Source organism: Manis javanica, chromosome 1, assembly GCF_040802235.1.
Source record: "Manis javanica isolate MJ-LG chromosome 1, MJ_LKY, whole genome shotgun sequence".
Taxonomy (NCBI): domain Eukaryota; kingdom Metazoa; phylum Chordata; class Mammalia; order Pholidota; family Manidae; genus Manis; species Manis javanica.
In genome coordinates, this window is record NC_133156.1 from 52,180,906 (window position 1) to 52,200,978 (window position 20,073).

Consider the following 20,073-nt stretch of genomic DNA (forward strand, 5'->3'; position numbering starts at 1 on the left):
ATACACAAGTGTGTGAGTACAGAGACAAATACACTCTTTCAATTCTTGCTTTTTTAAGATAAAACCGATGGCAACAGTTCCTGTGTATAAAAGCCGACCCTGGACAGTTCTGTATTTGTCAGATATTATGATAGAAGACTTGTTTTGATTTTCTTTGACCTAACTCTCACAAAACCACTGGGGGGTAATGACTCCCCAGATCTTCCAGATGAGGCATGGAGAGGTAACACAGTCAAGATTTCACAACTACAGTATAGAGTGGAACTCCTTTCTCTGGTTCCAAAGTTTGTGTTCTTTCCCCTCTCATTTACTCTGGTAGCAAAACATCCTATTAATCCATGACCTGTGTGCATCTCTTTGGGTAAGAAAGCAAAAAGTGAAACACTGATTCATTCTAAAAAGCTTATTAAAAATTAAATGACTACTCAATTGTTAAAGTCAGGTGTACTTAGATGTATTTTTGTCCATCATTTCTTCATCTCTTTTTTGTGAAGATAAAAAATCCTCAAAAGCAAGAGCCACATAACTACAAATTCTAAAAGCTTAAGAGGTTTGTATCACACAATGCAAAGGTCCTCTCAAAAACAACCAATATTTAGGCAATGCCTGACATAACACAAGAAGATGATACGGTCAACAACGTTGCCACCTGTAAACTCTTCAATCCCATCCTATGGTATCTATCTCCTTTGCTGTAAGAAATAAAGGTCATCCCCAGACCTATTCTGTGTAGTGGTGTCAACAATAAACATAGAGGCAGAAAATCCCAACTTCAAGTCTAGGTTCACCATGTAGTAATGTAGTACCTCTATGACATGAAACTAACACTGAAACATCCCTGCCCCTTGGTTTGTTTATCATATGAAACAATCACCTTTCTCACACTAAAAGCTTTAGTGTGATTTTCATATGAGAATCAAATGAAAGAATTTTATGAAAAGATTTTAAAGATAAAGCACCACAAGGTTAGTATTTCTTCTCCTCTCCAAATAAATAGAAGCAGTATAGTAGCACTAACTTGGCAAGGTATGAGTAAATCATTAACCTTCAGAGGCTGTTTCCTCATCTGTATGAAATGGAAATAATAACCTCTACCCTATTTTGAAAATATCAAAATGAGATTCATAAAAAATGCTTTACCAACTAAGGTTTTCTTCAACTCTAAGATAATGACTTACACTATTGATTATGGTTTACAGGCCCTTCATATATTAGTTCTCCTACTCTGGACCAGATCTAATACCCAAGCTATGATCTGACAATGAAAACTTGTACACCAAGACCACTATCTTTTCTTGCACATGTCATTCTATTAGTCAATGAGACTGAAGATCACATTGCCTTCATCCAGTAATCACATCACAGTAGACTCCCAAGATGGCAAAAAGTTAAAATAAAATCCTAGGCCTCTCCCCACAAAGCACCTTTTAAAACAATTCCCCCTAATTCTGCATTTGCATGGCTAGTTGGAGAGGTGAAAGGAGCTCCATGCAGGTGTTCACAGTTATCCTTACTATAATTCACCTTCAAAGCTTTACCTGACCCTTCCAGTTCAGCCTGCAGAATTCTGATCCTATCATCCACAAGAAGCGGGTATTCCACACCAGATCTGCCAGATGGGCAAATGCAGTCTTTATCCTGTTCTTGACAAACATGCTAAATGGGTCAGAACCAAGGACAGCACCCATGAGTCTACTGTCTATCCCTCCAGGCTATCACTGGTTGATCCAGTCATCAAATACCACCACTGAACCACTAATTCTGTAACCATTTGGATGTACTACTGTCCAGCCCACATCTCTCTGTTCAGTCCTCAGGGATATTTGGAGAAACTTTTGCCCCAAGTAAAGGTTGTAGTGTCCCCAGGGCACTACTTACAGCTTTATTTTAACATCATTTTTCCGACCAACTAGTCTGGTAACCTTACCCAAAAAGAAATCAGGTGAATCTGGTATAGGTTACTCTGTGTTCCCTTGCTAGTGCTTACTACATAAAGTTGGTATTGCACTATTTGTTTACAAGTAGCAGTGGCTGCTCTGTGTCCCTTTTAAACACATATACCCCATGTTCATTACAGAAAAACTATAGAATGTCTAAAAGCAAAAAATGTTAAAATCTCTAAATTCCATCTCTTACAGATTAACAGCTGTTACCACTCTCTATATAGCCTTCTAGGTTTACACAACTCTACATAGTCTTTTCAGCTGCTAATGGGCTTTTGACAATCATTTGTGAATTCTGCTAGAGTGTAACATCAAATTTACCACCCAATATCCCCCAAATATATCCACAGTTCTTCAGTGCTTAAAAGCAAGAAATCTGTTCATCGACCATCTCAGGCTACTATCATGCAAGACTACCAAACACAGCTGTACAAGCTGTGAAGAACACAACTGTGTACCCGGCAGCTCTGTCCATGGTTTTCAGTAATTTCTCAATGCTCAATTCTGAAAATCACAACTGCTGGTTCTGTCACTATTCTGGCATGCCAGAGCTTTAGGTCTATTTGTTTATAGCAGCTATGTTTCCTAAATATCTTTGTATCCTTTTTGTACTACAATTCTTTTATCCCTTCTGGTTTTGAAACCATTATTCTTGTGGGGAAAGAAAAAAGTAAGGTAAATGAGGAATGAAAATATGCTATTTCTTTCTATTATCACTACACCATCTATACCAAGTGCATCATCCTTTCATTCTTCATACTCTTGCTGGAGCTGATTATTTTGTTTGTTTTCAACTCTCCCAGATTACTTAACCATTTTGAACAATTTTACATTATTCAGGGTTTTGTCTTCTTGATACCATTTCTCAAAGGTTCAGGCTACCTTACTGTGTATCTCCGTGATCATGTTGCCCCTTGTCCCATCTTCTGTCCATGCTTATTTATAATCAGAGAAATCCATGGATAATCACAAGAGGTTCGACTTGTGCTCCACTGCTGGGATTGACAAATCATTAATCAGAAATTCAAACTGTAAAACTTCTCAGTCTCTTTTATAATATTTTCTTTTAGAGTCTCTAGCCATGGGCTAATAAACTTAGGTCTTACTTGAATTTTCCTAATTCTGGGGCACATATCTGACTATCTTCTAGTTTATACACTTAGTATTAGAAAACAGTCACTTTTCAAGATCTGTATGACTTCCATATCATCAAGCAAATAATCCTCCTAACTGGTTATAAAAAGACCCCTAATCAAGTCCCCTCATGAGTCCTCTGCTTTCTGAGAGGTAAAACAAATAGCAAGACAAGAATGCATTCAATGACCTTTTAAGGCCTCAAAGGCTGCAACATTCCATCACCTGTATATGAACTGCCAAGAAGCACCCAAATCTCCCTGGTGGGTGATCTATGAGCTGGTCCTCAGAAGCCTGTGTGGTAGTATCTGAATCACTTAAGGTGACTGATTTTAAAAACAAACAAAACTAACAGCAACTTAAACAGATTCCCTGGAAACTCTATTCTAATCTACTGAACCAGAATCTTAGGTGGTGAGGCCCAGGTATCTGTACTTTTAAGAAGTGCCACCAGATAATTCTTGACATGCTGGGAACTATTGCTTTATAGCAACAATCTCCCTTTTAGTTCTCTTTGATCCCCACCCACACCCCCTGCAATAGCTCACCACTGGGCTATCAATGCGTTTCTGCCTCAAGAAATCTCTTACTAACACGTCTTCCTCTTTCCGATGCCATCACTCTAATTCAGCAACATCTCAGTGAAATCTATGAAATCTGACATAACTCCCTCCTTTGGATAATACTTCAAATTCACTTCATCCTTCTAGGAGGTAATTAATGTGTTAGTCACTTCGAAAATGCTTTGGCTGTAAAGTCAGATAACCTAGGCTGAAGCCAATCAGTTTTCCTTTTTGGATCTTAGTCTTCCATAAACTAGGAATGCTATTAAATGTGTGAAATGGATTACCTCATATAATCTGCATGATAACGCTGAGATAGGTATTCTCAATATCCTTGTTTTACAGAGAGGGAACTTCCCAACCTTACTGGGAAGGTTAATAAGAGGAGAGTGTAAAGGAACCAGGTACAGAACAGGTACTCTTAAGGGGCAGTCTGTGCTCTCCTTCCTTCAAACCCAAATCCCTTAGCTGGTATCGTTGGTCAATAAAGCTAAGCAGTGTTCTTTTCATTTTCTGCAGAGAAATGCTACACACCTCTTTGAGGGAAGTGCTAAGCCTTCTCTAATATCTTGGTTTAAGTCTCACACATTTGGAGAAGAGGAATCACACAAACTCTATTTGAGCACCTTAGAGTAGCTATCCCCAGGAGCCATGCAGAACTTTTAACTTTCCGGTTTCAAGGATATTTAGGACAAAGCAGTTAGTGAATAAGGTGGTCCACTCGCCTGGCTTAAAAAGTGCTTCAGGTGTTAGAACTCAGCATTTTCTTAGGTGCCAATGGTGGGCTCTCATTTACTCTATTGTGCTGAGACTCCCCAATCTCCCACACCCCGCCTTCCCAAGTCAACAAGAGGACCCGTTACAGCCTCAGAAAATGAGGCCAGAATACTGCACATAGAATAATGTGAAATCAGATGAAGTCTAGAAAAACTTAAGTAATAAATTAGAACAATTAAAAGGCACAAACTTCATAGCTCAATATGTAAATAAATGTATCAAAATGAATTCAAATGTGTAATGTTAGTTCAATGCCCTTGACTACAGCCAGTTTTAACACAGCTGCCTAGATCATACAATTATAGAAACTTTTATTATTTTAGAAATTCATTTCAAAGAGCAGCTGCAGAGAAACTTCCTTCCCCACCCATTCCTGCTGTCCCTTCCCCACTCCTAATCCCAGATCTCATTGTAAAAATTCCAGAAATCATTGTAAAAGGTGATTTTAGAAACCTTTTACCAGAAAATGCAGTTCCTGACAGCAATTGTCTATCAATGGATGATTTTAACCTGTATACACTGACCTAAGGAAATGAACAGAAAGGATGGTGGAAGGATGCTCAGGTCATGAAGTCTAGCATTTTGTTGTGCCAACAAAGTGGCACACACACCACCTACCCATATGATGTCAGGATGAATCAATTCGGAAATCAGTGGGTGAATAATTAAACCTTCCTGGCAATATATCATATTACTTCTTGAGAAGCAGGTGTTTCCTGCCTCTCTGGCCCTTTTTTCCTTTAAACTGCCATTCTCAGAATACCCACCAGATGCCAGGCATATTACATACATTGTCTTTAATCTTCACAATACCCTATGAAGTATTATTATTGTTCCCGCACAGATCAGGAGGCTAAGGCTTCAAAAAGTGGGCTCACATAACTATTAAGTGCAGAGGCTGGGATTTAAATTTAAGGGCTGTCAAAATCCAATACCCACATTCTTCCCACTCTGTCATGATGGGTCTTTGGCCCTGCATCCAGCCTAAAACCTTAGCTAAGCTCTGATTCTTCCACATCTCCCAAGACCTTTGATCTAGTCTCTGTTACATGTACAGTTCCTAATGGCCTATCATCCTTACTTGAGGATAAGACAAATGAATAAACCATGGCCAGGGAGCTAAATGTTTCAAAAACTCTTAATTGCTTAGACAACTCACCAATGCTTATCATCCTCTTTGAAGTACAATCTGCCTCTACTTCAAATGGTATAAATTTTCCCTTTAACAACAGTTCTTACAAACCACAAACTTAGCCTGCAGAAATTGACATTGCAGACTAAACATTTACGATGATTTTTAGAAAAGCATATCATAATTATCACTTTTTCCACTGAACCAAAAGGAGCCAGAGACCACAAACATTTTCCGTTTTCCCTATACTGACAGGTACGATATTCACAGTAAGCATTAAAAAGTCAAAACTGTAGATAATTTTTACAGAATTAATGGTTTTCACAAAATAAGACTTTAGTTGACAATTTCAAGAGAGAACTCCAAATTCATGAGCAGCCTCAGTAGAAGTCAAACACCAAACTAGAATAATTATTAGTAAGTTGCTCTATACATTATTAAATACAAGTATAAACATACACATGGACCTGTTTCTCCCCTAATGCTCTTAAGGCAGGGTCTGCATTAAGGAACCAATGCCAGGTTTAATCCAAGTCTACTAGACACTAACTAACACAATCAACTTGGCCAGCTTTTCCCCAGTTCTTAGATTCATATGTATGATATATACTGACATATGTATATATGTTCAGATCAAATCCTGTTAAAACAAATAGCATTTTAACAAAAATATTTCCATGTCCCAGCCAATGGTCCATTTATTTCATGTAATATTCAGTACCACAAAATTCCACTTTAACAGAGATATGGACAGTGCCTTAAACTTCACTGTAATGAAAACTGAATTGTATGCAATTATACTAACCATATTTATATACATAACACATGTTCATCTGTTTGTCTTTTCTCCAAGACTGTACACTCCCCAGGGGAAGGGGTTGCTGCTGGACTATATACTCTGTAAATCAAGAAAACTTCAACAGTGCCACCTCGTGGATATTCTTATATTTGTGAATATAAGGTGAGTTCCCTGGCACTCTGAAGTGTTTGAGAACCGAATTAGAGAGAAAATAAAATAAAACCAAAACAGTAGAAAGCAAGCAAAAAGAAAACCAACAAACAGGTTTGCTTGAGAAAAATGGAGGCAGAGATCCATTTAGTTAAAAGCACTTAGAAGGAACATGTACAATTGTCAAGTTAAGAAAACTACCTTGTCTTTTCTTGGTATAAGATGCAGCCTTAGTCAATGTACAGGCTTGAGTGATGGAGGTTCTGAGTTCTGGCACCAAACATACAGAGGAGATGCATCACATGTGCAGTCATCTCACTTAAATCCACCTATAATTCTCTCTTGTTCAGTCTCCTTCATACAATTAAAAGTGTATCTCTTCACACTCATTCTTTCTTATAACTAAGTGTAAATATTACTGAATTGGGTTATAGTACTCTATAACTAGGGCCAACTGAAGGAATTCTCCAGAGTAATCTTAACTGTAAATGATTTCAGCCTTTGCATGAACTTTTTCACCAATCCCGACCATCACTTGCACAACCATACAAGGCTAGGATGTATGACCTTGGGCATTTCACCCAGCTTCTCTGACCCTTGGCTTAATAGTCCACACAGTGAGGAGGACTAAGTGATGGCTAAGATCCCTTTCAGCAATTTAATACTATTACTCAAGAAAGAGAGGCTTTGTAGTTTGCTTTTCTAGAAATACTCATGGTTGAAATGGTATAAAAAAACAGTAGAGTTAAAATTTTCTAAGCTAACTCTCAAGTATCATTAACACCCACCATTGCAGAGAGTAAACTTACAAGTCTAGGAGAAAGATTAGAAATCAGCAGTTGGCCTGTCAATTTGTAACCCCACATTTCAGGCCTGAGACTTGAGCCCAGGTCCTGTTTGCTCTGGAACATGGAATTCTGATATACTGTAAATAACACACAGGCTAAGGGAAGAGCTGCTCTTTGAGAAGCCATCCAGAAGTTCTGACAAGGGAAGGGCTGTTGACAATGGCACTAGCTTATCCATGGCTATATCCAGGCCTATCCTGGCATGGCAGCTCTAACTTCCAGACTACACTAACCATGTTAGAGGAAAACATTCTGGCCAGCATTTTCCTCAGAAGTGAAATCTATCTTACCTAGCTAAATATAAATTTAAAAATTTTTAAATAAAGGAGAGGAAAAAGAGTTAATGAGTGATCAAAATCAAAGGGGGGGTGAATAGGTAGTGCTCAGAAGATTTCTAAAGCAGTGGAACTATTCTGTATGATACTATGATGGTAGATATACATCATTATGTTTCTCAAAACCCATGAAATAGTACAATACCAAGAATGAATCCTAATGTAAAGTATGGACTTTGAGTGATAATGACGTGTCAATCTAGGCCCATGAAATAAATGTACCACTTTGGCATGGGATGTTGACAGTGGGGAATCTGCATGGAGGGTAGGGTGGGTGAAGAATATGGGACTTCCATACTTTGCATGCAATTTTGCTCTGAACCTGAAACTATTCTCAAAAAGTATGCCTGAAAAACAAAAACAAACAAAGTAAACTACTTAACCACAGAAGAACCAGAGAGAGAAGGATACTAGGTAAAGGAGAGGATGCAGAAGTAAGTTTGGAGAAATCTAATAAAGACATGCTACCAGTTTTCCCAATACGTTTTTGCCATTTCCCAAGTGTCACTTCAGATACAAATCAATATCCTAACCTTTGGGCCACTTCCCAAACACAAATTGTCCCATATTTTTAAAAACTTACTTACAAAGGCAACATGCAGATTATATACAGACCAAATCAAAATAAGCAGCATAACATTAACTCATTAAGCAACCTAAATGAAACAATAATATTGACCAATGACTGACACTATAAATAAGAGCAATTGCTTACATTCCCTAGACAGATGTTAAATTACAACTCCTCTTCAAGTACCATATATTAAAATACAGTATGGTTCCCAAAGAAATACTGCCTCACACTGTACACATTTAATTTCATAAATATCTACTAAGCTCCCTTGGGCTCTCAGGCTGGGCATTTTCCCACTGCACAGCCTTTTGGAAGACAAGTATAGTTACCTGGTAAAGCGGTAATAAAATCCCGCTGCAACATGGGCTTCAGGTAAGAGTTAATATGTCCATGCTGATAATGACACATTCGTGAAATAAGGTGTTCCACAAATTCCACTTGATCTGATTCAGACCACTGGTCAAAATATTTAATACACAAGTCTTTTTCTTTTTGATAGTTTCCTTCTGATGGCCTCTTTCTGGAGACAATCACAGATGATGTTCCATTACTTATCTATTTTAGAAAAACAACAAGAAATAATTAGTTTGACAAGGTAAGATATTGAATTAGCATTTCGTTAGAAACATTTTTCACACCATGTGTTTAATCTTGAAATGACAGTTTTACCCGAAAGCCAAACTCTTTCTTTTTAATTCATTCAAGGAAATAATTAAAAATGTACTCAAGGCCAGTGTCTTTAAAATAGTGCCTAAAGTAAACACCAAAGTTACAGCTCTTTATAAAGCTAAAGGGTGTCTAAAATCATCGTTCACCAATGCTTATTCCAAAACCATGCCATTAACAGATGACCAGTGCTGGAGATGATCATCTCAGAAAACTTGCTCAAATTGGCAAAGTGGCAACTATTAATAGTTTGTTCGCTTCCTCAAAGTTGAACTTTAATGCTGTACTTGTCTACACTGATGGTTCTCACACTTGTGCACCAGAGTAACAAAAGGGATCCTTAACACAGACTGCTAGGCACCCCCACAGATATCCTACTGGTCTGGAACAGAGCCTGAGAAACTGCATTTTTAACTAGTTTCCAGTTGGTGATGCTGTCGGTCCATTATGTGGACCATAATTTGAAAACCACTCTTCTATTTAATGGAGAAACCTGAAGGCAATTCAACCTAAAAGCTTCATTTTTCCCAACGGTTTCAACCTTCATACTGTTTCCTGGGCTACTACACTGCTGGCAAACCAGATCTGTAGTTTAGACTTTCATTCTCTTCTTATGAAAACCTAGCAGAAAGTGACTCATGGTAAACCACGTATGCCTGAAAAGTTCCTCATCTTATATAGGAGGCTTTTGATATTCCACAGGCCACTATACTAACATTTCTCATCAAATGTGTATGTCCTTGCATAAAACAAGTATATTTTTAAACAGTGGGAACTACATACACTGCATCTGGATAATATCATCCAAAAAAAAAAAGAATCCCTAGGCTGAAGACACAACTGCTACTGATCCCGTGAGGCTCAGTAACTTCCCTACTTAACAATAAAATAACCTCAATGCTTTTGTCAAATCATTCTTTTGCTAACACCTTCATGTGTAACACCGAAGGAGTAACATACAAGAGAACTTTGAAAATTAAAAAGTTGCATTACAAAATCTATTAATTCTGTAAGCAGCTTATCTCATAAGTCTTATATAGGAAGAAAAACAAAGTGCTTTTGTTATCCATATGTCCCCAAACTTAAAAGTGGACTGAACCCATCCCTGAAAGAAGACATCCTTTATATATATCCAGAGGTGTCTTTGGCCTTCCTTGACAAAATCACATAAATCTTTCCTGTCTAGCAAGGTCTTACGCCCACATTTAGAAGTATAAAGTCGGAATGTATCTATCTCTACCACGCCGTTTATCTTAACACCTCCTTAGGTAAGCATGTTTTTTCCTTTATGCTATGATTTGGGTGAGGGAGAACACACTGACACTGGATACCAACAGAGGGCAGCACTGAACAGAAACTTTTGATGTTGCTTACAGTAAGACATCCATATCTAACAGACCCAAAATATCGGCATTCAAAACAAGTCAAATGATGTGAAAATTCTTTGCTGTGGTGAATATCAGTTGGTATAAGGAGCATTTTTGCTACTTTAACCATAAGGATGTTCATCATCATGTTGTAATAGAGAAAAATTAGAAATAATTACACAAATACAGACAATTGTTTAAGCAAATTATACTACATGTATATAAAGTACTCTATGAAATTCAGGTTTATGAAAGATTTTACTAAGAGGAGAACATGTCTATGAAATAATATTAAAGAACAAATGGCAAGATGCAGAATTGTACACAGCATTATCAGTAATTTCTGTGAAGGGGAACACATCAAGACAGAGTGGAGGCTAAGTATGAAAATGTTAAAAGTGCCTATTGATAAAGAAAGCTACATACGTTTTCCTTACCCCTTTTCTTTCTATATTTTTTCCTAATAACTTGCCAAAATAATTGTTTTTATGAAACAGGTTAAATATGATGCTAACAACTTGCATTTGTATATTTTTTAATATGTACAAGATACTTTCACACCCATTATCTCATTTGATAAGCAAAAGGGTTATATTCATTTAAAGTGTTATTACAGGCTCCTAATCATCCAGCCTCCCTAGAGCACTGGTATACATTACCTAGAGTTAACTGAATCAGACAGATGAAAGAAAAACAGAAAGACTAAACGTTAAGAACCACTGTGAACTGACAAATAAATAGTAAATGAAGAGAATCCTTAATGCAAACTACCAAATGTGAAGGAGGGAACAGAAGTCAGCCTGGGCCCAGTTCCCCTAAAAGAGCAGCAAGTGCACAATTCTATAGTTTATCTTCCACTTCTATTTCTAACCACCTGCCTGGCCCAGAAAGACCTCCTTGGCATTGTGTTGCTTTGTTTCATTCCACCTTCAATTTATTGGGGATACTTCATTCTTGCTAACAATCTACCCCTTTCAATTCAAATAAGATGAACACAGAGAATATTTTTTTAAACATTATTCTCTTCAAATTTAGATTTGTTTTGCCTTTGCGTCGTCATGAAGGGAAAAATTACTTGTACCACAATGTTATTGATGAAAACATCTTTACAAGCTTCCTCTTAAGCCCCGCAAAAAAAAAAAAAAAAAAAAAAAAACAAAGAAACTAGGGGTTTGGGAGAGAAACTAGCAAACTAAAGCAGAGCCAGGAGAGAAGGAAGGAAACATCATCAGTGCACACACTGGTGTGTGGCACTGGTGCCACTCTGGTGAGAAAAGACACCACCACTGTCCACCTTTGGCTTAGACAGTGGCCAGAGACCAAACATATTAGGCTACAGCCACCTCAGAAGCTGAGAAAACTCCAAAATTCTTTAGTATTCATGACACTTCCCTAAGGAACAGAAGATAAATTAGGGTGAATTCTGAAACTAGTAAAATTGCACAGAAGAAAATTGTACAAGAGCTTTGCTGTTGTTTTCATTGAGGACATGAGCTAAGGGAACATCTTATCTGCAGTAAGTCAATTGCTATCTTATCTGTGCGCCGTCATTCCTACCTGCCAAAGAGTACTTTTCTTTGGGGACTCATCTTCATTTTGATCCTCCATAACTGAAGTGTTCTAAGGGGGGAAAAACAGGTTATTTGAATTATGCCAAGTTTTGCAAATCCTAAATAACTACACCAAAATATAGTTTTGAAAACCCAAACTAGAGTGTACAAATACAAACCCAAGAGCTATTTGGCTTGTGGCTGACACATGCCTTTTTGGGTCAAGGGGGCTTTGTTCATCTTTCATAAAACAGAAAGTTAATGACTAGACAAAAAACAGAAGAAGTCTTTATTTATGCAGGTTGGGCATGCTTAAAAAAAACAGGCTAAATTATGGGAGTGAGACTGAAGCTCTCTTCAATCGGCACTGTTACTCTTTTACTAGTGGCAAGAAGCCCCAGAGACCCACTAAAGTCCTGATGATTGCACAGAACATTTACTAGAATGTTTGCTATTCAGTAATCCACCTCAACCATCAGCAATTAGAACTGACAAAGCCCTGGAAGCGCCCCCTGCCTCTTTCGTCCCTTCATAACCTTGCTTTTCTGGAATGGCTTTGCAATCTCCCTTGACAAGCATGGTGGGTGCCTCAACCTTTTCCCTGAAGATCAGGATGTTGTTAGCCAGTAACAATCTGGTTCGCCTTAGGAATGCATTAGCTTTTGATTTTTGTGTTTACTACACAAAGAGGCACTGTGCTATTCTTCTTTCTGGTGACCAAGTCGCAAACAGATGCCCATTAACTAGAGATTATATATGATTGGATTTTCCCTTTTGAGGCTCCCACCTAATGGCTAAATGGAAACTTAATGAGAAGGGGAAGTAGGAGAGTTGTGCTCTGAAAGGAACAACAACTCATTTAAGGATGGGCAGATTCCTTCCCAAATCTAAAATCCTGAGATTGGGGTACAAAATTTAAACTACAACATTTGTCCCATAGCATTATTCAAAAGGATTCTATAGATCTGTTTAAGTTATCAGTGTTTACAAGATTCTGATTATTGCCTTTGGGGATAAGTTTATCCCTCAGATTTGCCCTATTTATCTTTTATGCTCAAGTCATAAAACATTTGGATCTATACAGTATTTCCAAACAATCTGTTTGGAAATATCCAATGTAGGTAATAGCAGAAAAACCACCACCAAACTCTAATGCTCTGCAGGTCACACAACTGGCTCTGATCAGGGATGCAGTATAATGTGACACAGAAGCCAAAGGTTTTGAAACCAATGACAGAAGTTGGAATCCTGCTTTGGTCACTGAGAGAGAGGGGAGAGAGGAAGGGGGAGAGAATGAAGAGCGCGCGCGCGCGTGTGTGTATGTGTGTCTGTGTGTGTGTGTGTAGAGAGAATGAAGTGTGTGTGTGTGTGTGCGTGTGAGAGAGAGAGAGACAGAGAGAGAGTGAGAGAGTGTGTGTGTGTGTGTGTGTGTTAGAGACTGAGCAAGTTGTTTCACCCATGGACAAATAACAAACCACAGAAATGTGGAGACAGACACTACCCAGCAATGCTTGGTGTGTAACCAGTATTCAAAAGATCTGTTCATAGCCTTCTTTGAAGGTGCTACTTTCTCCCAAGAGTTAACTTCTCACGTTTTTCTAACCTCAGACTTTGACAAAATAGCTCCAGATGGTTGCCTATGGAGAAAACCAAACGGCTTCCTCAATAAAACCTTTTAAGCCCCAGTGTACCAAGGTCTACAATGAGGGAGAGGGACAAGATGGCAGGGCTCCTTATGTGAACGCCAAAAATGAACTGGAGAGGAAAGCAGTGTGTCCAAGCACCCAACAGGTCACGAGTGTTGGCAGCAATAAATGACCCTGATGGGAAGAAGGAGACGGAGAATAGAGAAACAAAAGGAGTATTTCTCTCTCCATGGAATTTTCCTTTTCTGCTATCTTGAAGGGCTCAGGGATTAATTAATAATCATGGCAGGTTTCCTTAGAGGAATGAATAAAGTGGGAACAGTGACTCAGTACATCATATCTCCTGGGTCTGACTAGTAGTTACAAATCCATCCTTGCAACATCATAATGTCCTGGGTTCTGAAAGACTGGCAAAAATAAAGACTTGTCTGGAAACATGAAGAGTTGAACATGTAAAGTGGAAGAGTGATGCGAAGTCCCTATCCCATGCCTCCAGACACCCCACAGGAAATGTATGAGGGAGGTATATATGTACAGTGTTTTGAACTAAAAATGAGAAATATAGGAGCCTGAACCTGCCAGAGCTATTCTGACCTAAGCTACCTTAATACTGCCCTCACTGAGGGAGGTAGTATAGTCAGAAGTCCCCATAGACTACACAAGAAATTACTGTTTTTACAGTAAGAAAATGTAATTCTTCCTTTCATTCATTCCAAAATAGAGAAATGGTGTTTATTTATAAAGGAAATAACTCCTCTGATAAAAACAGCAACTATTCTCTAAAGACTTGATAGAAGTGGATAAAGATAATACAACTGAATAAAGCCCAGGTTAGGGGGTTTGGATAGCTGGAAAAGCTCCCCCATCACACATTTTTTCCCCAACTTTTAAGGCCTTCAGAAGATGCCAGAAGCAAAGTGCTGCTCTCAGGCTACATTGATATTTCCAAAGAGCATTCCAGGTGACTTAAGAGATGCTGAGTAAATAAAGGAGCCCAGGGTCCTGATTAGGTCTGACAAACGCTGCGTGCTCCCACATGTGCTCTCTTCCTCTCAGCTACTCCCATCCTCACACACACATCACAATACACTTCATTAAAACCCTGAAGGTTCTGTAATGTCCTGTAATTAAATCATGTTAAGTCAGTTTAGTCCAGCTTTCCCAAGTTTGTTGGCCGTGGATGTTCTTTTACAATAATATCTCTTAATAATAGCTAAGCATATATGGGTAAATACTGGACTAAGACAATGGCATAATTCCTTCCTCCCACTTTACCAACAAATACTTGTGGGAGCCAATGGAACTGCCCACTTTTGTTAAACCGCCCACTTCTGTATAAAAATATAAAATATAAACATAATATATTCCTCTCATATCCCCGTCATCTTTCTCAGCCTGCTACATGGGGTTGGAAGATAAAGAACCATGGCAAAACAGAAAATTCTCTTATAGGAGCCACAGGATTTTTTTAAATCACTTTGACTTTTATTCCTTAAAGGTGTAATAACAGACACAAGGTCACAGGTTCCAAAGTAAGGTAAGAAAAAACAATGAGCCCTCTAAGAGAGAAAAGGAAGGTGGTTTCCTACATCCAAATGCTCAGATGAAACCATGAGGTAAGCCAATCTGAGAGCTGAAATCTTCACTAAGTCTCCAACACTTCTGGGAAAGGAAAGTTCTTTGAAATACCTACCTGGCTTATTCATTTCCTACATTTTCATCATCTCTTTCCTCCTACATCTACAAAGAAGCATCACCTGTAAATACAATGCAGCCCTTCCTATTCTGATACCATTTCCAATGAAAGATACAATCTAGGAAGAAAAAGCGAGATTCAGGCACTTTGTACAACTGACGCTTTGGGTCAGATATTTCTTCGTTGTGAGGGTGTCGTTATGTTAAACTGTGGGGTGGTTTAGCAGTATCCTCACCTCTCCATATCCTAGATGCCAGTAGCACCCCCCTCCCTTGCCCTAACTGTGACAACCAAAAGTATCTCCATATTACCAAATGGGGGATGTGGGGGGAAGAGTTGCTGGCAAAACTGCACCCCCCCCCTTGAGAGCTACTGCTACAATTGTCAACTTCTAAAGTTGGTGCCTCCTTGGGAAGATATACTAAATCCTGCCATCTCAGACCTGGCCTTTCTTTCTCTTCAGGCTTTTTTTCTTTGGCCCCTGTGACAGTATACAATTTCTTCAAACACAGTCTGATCTCATCGTGGCCAAGCAATTCATGGAGTAGTAGATACCTAAATTTAAGGTAAGATTTGCTTGCCATCAACTTAATACCAGTAGTTTTTTTTTACTAGAGATCCATGGACTTGGAGGTGTGGATGAGGACTATAAATATCATGAGGTCATGTACAATCACAGTAAGATAGCAAAGCATGACTCTGACCAAATAGCTCACCAGAGTAAATGGAGACTTAGGCATATGTGCTGTGTTTTGTTTTGTTTTAATGTTTCCCAGGTAATTTTTATGCATGTCTCTGTTTTAAGGTCATTGCTATGGCAAAATGATTTTGTCCATGTAGTAGTAGCACCATTCTAATTAAGGAAACTGCCCTGATACCATCATGACAGACTCCATCCCAATATGTAACATTTCAGAACTTCCAAATACCACAACAATCTAATGCAGGTTCACCCTCTCATAAATATCTTCAGGAGAAGATGCCATAGGGAAAATACTCTCACAAGCTACACTGATCAGAGGATTATTTCCAAAGAGTGTTTCAGGCGACATAAGAGTTGCTCAGAGAAAAATAAAAATGGGTTCCAACGTCTAAGTAAGGTTGACCAATGCTGTGCCCTGTATGAGCACTCACTCTTCCCCTACCCCACCTCTGCCCTCAGAAGTTGCCATACACTTCAGTAGGATATTAAAGGCTCTATAAAGTTTCACAATTTAAAAATCAAGATAGTTTTATCTAGCTTCTCCAAATACACTGGATATGTATACCCCCCTTTTTAAATAATAGTGCGGCACATATTGGCAAATACTGGACTAGGGCAATAGAATGGCATAATTCCTTCCTCCTCCCTCTTCACCAAATACTTCTGGGAGACAAAGGAAAGGCCCACTTTGGTAAATACAATACATTCCTCTCCTATTCCCAGTCACCCTTCCTGGGCTGCCACTGTGATTAGTCTGTGCATAGGCACAACAGGTTCTAAGCAATGATAGATCTTTGCCAGTAGGTGCCACCAACTAACAATGAGTATTTCACTTTGAAAATTCCCTACTTTAAGAGTTATGTAAGAGGAATCAATTTCCTACTTGAAAAATGCTGCAAGTTCTGCATTTTGAGTTTCATGATGAGAAATACGTACACAATGTAAGATTTTCCTACAAAAAGCATCTTTATTCCTGAAAGGGAGCAAGAAGAACTACAAAAGATCTGGAAAACATGGGAGCCACTCTGCCATTTCCTCTTGTGTTCGTAAGTTTTTTGATTGCAAAATGCTATTATCTAACTTTGTAAGTCTCTGTGCTAGCTTGTTTCACAAACTGTCTTTTTATCTTCAGGGAAAAAATATCAAAGTAGACATTCTAATTTTACAGGAGAAACTGAGAGCCAGTCAAGAGTCACACAGTTCATAAACAAGGACATAGGACTCATATCTAGGTTTGTTCTACTCATAAGTCGCTATACAGAATACATCTCAAGTGTTTTACAACTTTTTTAATAAAATGAAATTAAATCTGGGCATTCCCCTGCCCACAAGGGTAAACATAACAAAAATCTCACACACACACAAAGCAAAAGGATTTAGCAAAAACGTAACAGGAAAATTCAAATGAAAAGGAAAGCAGAAGTCATTCTAGCAAGAAAGCAATATTCAAGACAAACCACTGAATCACAGAAAGTTAAAGATCTTTAAAAGGCAAAATTTATAAAGAGGGTAATGTGTGCTTTTATATACTGAATAAAATTCTGCAAAGTACATCAAGGAAAAGAGCCAGAATTATTTTTTTAATTTTTAAACACCTTTCCATCTTTGATAAATCAAGTGGACCAACCACCAAACAAACCACTTGATTTTCCATGAAACTATAAAGAAAACTGATTGAGCATCCTAAGCCACAGAAGAAATCTCAAATACAATTAGAAATCAGGAAGAGGTTACTGTAGGCTTAGACCACAAAGAAAAGTCTCAATCTAGATTGCCAATTACTACTTGGCCAAAAATTCTAGAAATAAATACACAGAACAATGACTGGCACAGGCAAACCAAACTCCTCTGTGTTGTTATTGTGAATTTCACCCAGACCCCTAGTCTAGCCTCAAATTCTTTCCCCTTAAGCCTAAATCTTACACACACTTTGCTGGGAAATGCGATCACTAGAATGCCAGAAGCATTTACTTGGAAAAAGAAAGTTTGTCTAAAAGAGCAGACCCTATCTCTTATATTCATCTTGCAACTCAAAAGGAAGAATGCCATGAAAGCATCTATATATATATATATATGACCTTGTTTAATACAGTGACTCCCACCACAATCACAGTTGAATCAGAAACCTTCTCATCCCTCCACACAAATACTAAAACATAGGAACAAACTGTTGTTTTCTTCCTACAATATAATAATAATAATAATGAATAAAATTTATATGTATAATAAATATTAATAAAAATTAATGATAAATATTAGATCCATTGGGAGTGTGACTGATATCTGTTATATGGTTTTGCAATGTAGTACTTTCTCTTCTAACTTACCTAACCTGTAGTTCCACTCCAATTTCTAACTGGGTATTTGGCTGTTACTGACCTTATATGACAAAATTATACTAAAGTATCTGGAACAATGAATATAGAAGAAAATTTTTCTTCCTTTCTTCCCACCAATTATTTTTTAAAAGAGAGGAATGCTTATCTTATTAAATATTAACATTTTTCTTAAAAGCTACAATAATTAAAGCAATGTGGTACTGGCAAAGTCAAGATTAATGAAACAGAACAAAGTCCAGAAACAGTCATTTACACTTAGGAATTTGTATATGATAAAGTTAGAACTTTAAATTGGTGGGAAAGGGATTAATGCAAGAAAGAGTATTAGAAATAAAAGTTAAAATGCTATTATTATCACATGACAATATATACTGTGGATAAAAAGAGAAATGTGAATAACTACCACGATTAAACTACTAAAAGCAAACAGAATTTTCAAAAATTCAGGGAACAGTGGAAAGGCTTTCTAAGCATGATATCAAACATAGAAACATAGATTTGAATACATAAAAATACTCGAACTTGTGAATGTTCATAATCAAATTTCAAAGACAAATACATTGGGGGAAATGCTGCAGTATCTGAGAAATAACTTACCATATAAAGATATCTTAAATTAAAAAACCAGAATCAAAACCTTCATAGGCAAATAAGCAAAAAGTACAGATATTTTAAAACAAGAAATTTAAATAGCCATCAAAAATGAACATCAACAGTAACAAAAAAAGATGTAATTTTTCACCTACTGAATTAGCAACTTTAACTTTTACACACTATGGAACTCTGGCTTTCTGGTCTGATTACAAATTGTTACCTTTCAGAGAATATTTATCAGCACATAACTTCAAAAAGTACTACATAAAACTGGACATGATTTAACTTAGAGCAATTTATCCTAAGGCACTATAGACCTATACAAAATGGTAGCTACAACAATTTCTAACACAGAAAAGTAGAAAACTATGCAAATGTCCAACAACAGGGTTATCATTTAAAAATATGATACAAAGTAGAAAGTTTAGTTCTTCTAAAAAATACTTCTATTGAAATATAGTAGAGCTTGATTCTCAAGTGTAGCTTAGCCAATAAAAAGAACATTACCAGGGCCCCAAACACTGCCGTCATGTTACCTCCCAGTCATTAATACCCCAAAAGTAACCACTATTTTTAAAATATTATCATAGATTAATTTTGAATCATATCATACATATTTTTTGAGTCTGGGTTCTTTTGCTTCATATCATGATGGTGAGATTCTTAAGTACCATTCTCTTTCACTGCTGTGTGTTACTTCAAAAAGTGTTCATTCTGTTCATGAACACATGGGTCATTTCCACTTGTGGTATTTCAAGTGATTTTGCCTCTCTTTTGGTGTACATGAGTATGTATTTTTGTCAGGGCTACACTAGGGGTGAATACCTAGGTCATTAAGTATTTACTGCCAACTTTTCCAAAGTAATTCCACCCAATAAACACCCTCACTAGCAGTGTATTTGAGTTCTAGTTGCTCCCAGCTATGGGTTTTGGGGGAATTTTTGCTTTGATTTGGTGTTCTGTTTATTATTGTTTTTTGTTAATTTTAATATTATGTTGGTTGTTTAAGTAGTATTTCTCTGTGGTTTTAATCTCCATTTTTCTGATGACTAATTCTGTTGAGCACCTTTTCAAAAATGTATTAGCCATTTGGATGTATTCTTTTGTAAAGTGTCAGCTTAAAACTTCACCATATTTTATTTGGATGCTCTTTTCTTATGATGTGTAGAAATTCTTTATATAAAAGTCTAGAATGGAATCCTTTTTCAAATGTATTTTTTACAAATGCCTTTTTCTAATCTGTGGCTTAACTTTTCA

General features: G+C 37.4%; 1 protein-coding gene across 7 annotated transcripts in view; it reads right to left on the reverse strand.

Annotated features, from left to right (window-relative positions):
• FBXW11 (F-box and WD repeat domain containing 11) overlaps window positions 1-20,073 on the reverse strand; it is a 121,542-nt gene that overhangs the window by 27,061 nt on the left and 74,408 nt on the right. For 4 of the 7 annotated variants that reach the window (XM_017640753.3, XM_017640750.3, XM_073232208.1 and 1 more), the window contains 2 exons: window positions 11,846-11,908; window positions 8,585-8,810 (listed from right to left, as the gene is read on the reverse strand). In XM_017640753.3, coding sequence (XP_017496242.1) covers window positions 8,585-8,810; window positions 11,846-11,908 — 289 coding nt within the window. The remainder of the gene's footprint in view (window positions 1-8,584; window positions 8,811-11,845; window positions 11,909-20,073) is intronic. The other 3 variants (XM_017640757.3, XM_017640751.3, XM_073232211.1) reach the window with 1 other exon arrangement.